Genomic DNA, 5,083 nt, shown 5'->3' on the forward strand with positions numbered 1-5,083 from the left:
AAACACAAAATTGTTTTTGAGTTCTCTTCTAAAACAATATCCGAATAAACCACAAATTTCGTTTGTTCTCCGCTCCGATATACATTTTGTTGTATATTTGAATAAAAGTCAACTACTACATTGGGCTAAAGCAATAGCAACAGGCCGGTCGGTCGGTTGATCGCTGGGTCTCCCCATAATATGTAGATATGTCTGTCATGTATATTTCATGTGCTGCTTGCTTTTCTTTCGTTATATTTTTTTGTCAATGAGTTGTTGCCGCGCGCTTCCAAGCTGTTGTATTTGTTATTATTTTTTATTGTAGGGAAGAAGGAGGTGGATACTGTGAGTGTAAATTCTTGTCTCATTTGTATAGTTATTAATAAAATATAGAATTACAACAATAGATAATTTCTCGTGCATACTTTGTAAAATTTGTGATCTATAGTCGAATATATGCAACGGATTAGATGCGGAGGCAAAAAGGAAGCAGTTTGTGTTATTAATACTTTCGCGATATTAGATGAAAAGAGCTAGAGCCGATCGCTAAAAACAATAAAAAAATCCACACCTCTTGAAATCGCTAAAAATTTACACCAGTATAAATTTAATAACGTTTAAAAAATCCACGCCATGTATAGACCCTTCAAAATAATTTTAAAAAATCATTTTTGAAAAATCCGTGTCTTGTATTTTTGTTGCTTTTGGGTCTCCAAAGTCTATTTTTGTGGTGACACAATTACGGTAGTCTCCATACTCAAAGCAGAGTCTTTAATAAACCGAATATGTGGTGTTTTTCATATATGACTTGTATTTTCCTTCAGAATTTACTTGTTGTCGTTTTGTGTAACTTTAAATGCAAATACGTCAAAATTTAATGCTTCTTGTAATACAGCGCGCTTCTTCATTTCAATATTTATACTAATTATGGAATTAATATATCAATATTCTAATAGAATAAAATATAGATTAAATATGTATAAAAGTAAATACCTTATTTAGAGGGCCAATATTTTAGAGACTTGCTCGGGGGTCTTTGAAAATATAGCTTCAGGATGTTCAAAACCATTTGCCGGGTCGTGAACACGTTCATAGATTTGCTTATAAATTGCCACAATGACATTGAATGATCTCTTTTGCACCGCATTACGATGGGAACTTGACATAATCAATTGGATTTGTGGCAGAAGCAAAACTTCAGGCATTTGTAAAAATGCATCCATTTTATTCATGAAAATCTTTAAAAGATTTGATTCAATCTTCGATTGATTCGTTTGGAGAATGGTGTAGATGGGACCCAATTGTAAATTTGCCACTAGGGATGAAGCTTGTTCTGACGTGAGTGTGTCAATTTGGGCTTCCGATTGAGCCTGCAGACGTTCTACACGCTCATCCATATATTCATAGACGGCCAAAGAGTTTTGCATGTGGTAAATACAATTTAGTAAATATACCGACATATCAATTGTGGGTAAATGTGATGCAGACTCCTGTACAGATTGTAGCAATGGGTCTATGATGCAAGAGACAATTTTGGTAATATCCGATTGACGACCATCAACCATTGTGGCCACTGAAAGTATCTCTTTCAGAAGATTTAATAAACGTCCCAAACTGGCGGGTGGCACCAAATCTCTTTGTGGTGGCTCCGCAGCTGATCCTGCAGGTTTTTGCAAAATATGTTTTACTTGGGCTGCCAAGGCGTTCAAATATATTTCTTCACTTGATTTTTGTAAATCAGTTAGGCATTGTTCCAAAGATCCTCCTTGGACCACTTGTCGCATAATTTGTTGATAGAATCGTAGTAAGTTTGAAATTGCGAATAAAACAATGGGATCTTTTTCGGAAGTTAAAATTGTATCCACTCGCACCTTCAAGGGATGGCATACACCCTCAACTATATATGCCAAAGCATTACGTTTTTGTTCCGATATATCATTTTTATCACATTCCTTGAGAAGTAAATTTAGATTATCCTTCTCTGTGGGAATGGATTGATGCAACCAAGCAAACATATCACCAATGTAACGTTTTGGATCGTGGGCATGCATTTCAATGGGTTTGGGATTGCCACCAGGGCCACCCTCTGTTAAGGCTTCAATGAAAAGGCGCACCAACACTGCTCTGCGGGCAATGGCATATTCATCAATGACATATCTAGGAAGAAAATTTTGAATATTGTTGTTGGCTATTCATTCCCTTTTACTTACTTAAACAAAACTGGACGATCTTGTAGTCTACCCATGGCGCGACAAACCAATTGACCAATTTCATTATTTTCCAAATTCCTGCAATGATTTTGTGTCCATCTATAGAGACGTTCCAACGCACCCTCCTGATGCAACGTCATCTCTTCCATAATATCTGACGCCGCAGTTTGGTAGCCGCATTGCATTAGAACACGACATTCGGAATGTATCGACTGTACACGATCCAAAACATCAAAAAATTCCGGTACAATGGGTGTATCTTTTGAGGTGCCATATAGCATTTGATGTTCGGGTACACTTAATTGGAAACGTCCCAGGAATGCTTCTGCAATTTGTTTATGTACCTGGAGACGATCACGTTCCTCTTGCAGTGAGTTAGTTTGCTTGATCAAATCATGGGTTAAAGCTTTCGATGATTCCAAATCATTTTTCATTGCCTGTACTGAATCCGCCAACGTATCTAAGTCGGTAATCACTAAATCAAGACTGGTCTTGACTTCACGAAATGCCTTCAAAAATTCATCGTTAATAAACACCGAACGTTTTTCGATGCGTGAACGTAAGTTACGTCGGTTTTGTAGTGTGTTTTCCGTAAAGAAGTTCGACAAATCCTGCAGAGCTTCCAAAGTGTCCTGTAAATACAATAGAGAGATAAAAATAGTTCCAAAAATGTCAAGAAATAATACGAACTTTCTCAGCATCCAAGCGAGTTTCCAATATTTTATTGACCCTTTTCTGGATCCGATCTTCTTCTACTTCAACTCCGGATGTCGCTACCGGTGTCATTTTCCTTAATTCCCTTCAATAATTCAAGGAAAAGGAAGGATGATATGATTCGTATTGCCTCTGAACAAATAGTTCAATTTGATTCATTCACCAAAAAGTACAGTGAACTAGCGTTCACTAACGCCATTCGCTGTAAAGTGATTACACGCCACGTTACCCACTGTAAAATGAGTTCACAAAATTCATCAGCTGTTCAATTTCACATCACACTCATTCGTAAACAGCCTATCGTTATTTGCTTCGAGTTGATTGTTATCAGCCATTCTCTACTCTACCCCCCTATTCGTACGTTTGAGGAACGTTTTTAAGTCCTGAACTAGACAAAAAGAAACAATTTTTAATAAAAAAGTAAATTAAAATGAGTAACTCTGCCTTGGCCAGCTTGACCGCTCAATATACCGACTCGGAAAACGAGGAAGACCAAGAGCAATCACCAGATTCTCAAAATTCACAGACATCCATTGTAAGTACACAACAACCATGCATTTAAACGTTTACTTACAATCCACGGGCATTTCTTTCCAGGTTATTATTCCGCCACCGAAACACACACCACAACAGACTCCGGAAAAACGCAAGGCAGCTGCTGCATCACCACCAAAAAAGAAGAAAAAATCCAAAGATGTTAAACGTTTGGTCAGCTATCAAGATGATACCATCATCTCTGACGAAGATCGCAATAACGACGACGATGATGACAGTCATGAAACCCTATCCAGTGAAGAGTCCGAAAATGAAAATGTCATTAAAATTGAAGATGGACAGACGCCACAACGTAATGGTGGCACTCCCATAGAAATCGATGATGATTCGCTGGAAAAACAAAGCAAAGTGAAAGATAAATATGCCCGCTTTGCTCATTATGGCTTTACATTGCCACCTGAGCCAAAAGGAAAACCCCTTCCCGAGTTATCGGAGAAAATCAATCAACTCTACGAGAAAATGGAAAGTAACAACATGGATATGAATCGTATTATACAACAGCGTAAAGAATTTCGTAATCCTAGTATCTACGAGAAGCTTATTCAATTTTGTGACATTAATGAATTTGGGACCAATTATCCTCCGGAGATTTATGATCCCCTCCAATGGGGTCCAGAAAGTTATTATGAGGAATTGGCTTTGGTGCAAAAGAATGAAATGTTAAAGCGGCAAAAGGAAAAGAAAGATTCGGGTAAAATTGAACAGGTTTCGGCATTGGCTCGCAAGGTGGAAGAAGAGGCCAAAAAGAGGTGGGTATAGATGATATTTATTTAATAATATTTTGTAATATCTTGTTTTCGTTTTTTTTAGAAAATCCAAATGGGATCAACCTGCCACAGTTAATAAACCTACTGTGCCACCTCTAACTACAACTGTAACAGGTACAAAAGGCACAGTAATATCTGCATTTGGTTCGCTGCCTAAAAAACCCACAGCTTAGGGCATTTCTTTTTTAGTATTTTAAGTTCTTTGTAGTCTCTAAGTTAGTTCAATATAATAAAAATGTCTGTAATCAGCTAATATTTCATAAATCTAGAATTTTGTTTATATATTTATTAGGAACCATAGATTTTCATTGGAAATTGAACTACATAGATGAGGAGATCAAGGAATTTCGAAGCAAAGAGGGTTGAGAGTATGGATTTTTTTAAGTTTTTTTTTTTGGGAAATACAATATAGGTAAATTATTATTCATTGTCTTGTTTCTCCGTATAAGCTGCTGCGACAGATGAGCAGCATAATCTGGGAAATTAATAGGTGTAACGATCCGTATGGCATGTGTTGGGTACCACTGCTGATATGGGATAATCTCAGAGTAAAGCATTTATACGGTATTGCTCTACTGCCTTGGCGATGCCTTCAAACCTATCTAGAGCACTATCTCTCTCTAGATCATGAACATTTATTTTGAAGTGCCGAGGTGTTAAGGCATTGTAGGTACGTTCCTGATGACAACACCCGACCAGAGCAACAATGTGGATTTTTTTTAGGTTTTTTTTTCGAGAATAAGCAGATAGATTGAAGTGTTTTTTTAAGGATCAGCCCACAAATTTATGTTTTTCTGACTTTTTTTCGAGGATCAGCTGAAAAATTGATGTGAATACAGATTGTATGTGCTGTGTTTT

The 5,083-nt window shown here is 37.0% G+C and overlaps 2 protein-coding genes across 2 annotated transcripts; one reads left to right on the plus strand and one right to left on the minus strand.

The window, feature by feature from the left end:
• Window positions 1-971: 971 nt before the first annotated feature.
• Window positions 972-3,007, minus strand: LOC133336273 (conserved oligomeric Golgi complex subunit 6). The gene is made up of 3 exons (XM_061544555.1): window positions 2,880-3,007; window positions 2,190-2,821; window positions 972-2,136 (listed from the first exon to the last, which is right to left on the minus strand). Exons 1-3 carry the CDS (start codon window positions 2,973-2,975, stop codon window positions 978-980), a joined length of 1,887 nt encoding a protein of 628 aa, XP_061400539.1. The 5' UTR covers window positions 2,976-3,007; the 3' UTR covers window positions 972-977.
• Window positions 3,008-3,333: 326 nt separating this feature from the next.
• On the plus strand, window positions 3,334-4,398 carry LOC133336285 (SAP30-binding protein). The gene is made up of 3 exons (XM_061544568.1): window positions 3,334-3,438; window positions 3,501-4,207; window positions 4,269-4,398. The coding sequence occupies exons 1-3, from the start codon at window positions 3,334-3,336 to the stop codon at window positions 4,396-4,398; spliced, it is 942 nt and encodes a 313-aa protein (XP_061400552.1).
• The last annotated feature ends 685 nt before the right edge of the window (window positions 4,399-5,083 follow it).

This window comes from Musca vetustissima, unplaced genomic scaffold (assembly GCF_032173495.1).
Source record: "Musca vetustissima isolate MV318-11 ecotype Yass unplaced genomic scaffold, APGP_CSIRO_Mvet_v1 utg2253, whole genome shotgun sequence".
Lineage (NCBI taxonomy): Eukaryota > Metazoa > Arthropoda > Insecta > Diptera > Muscidae > Musca > Musca vetustissima.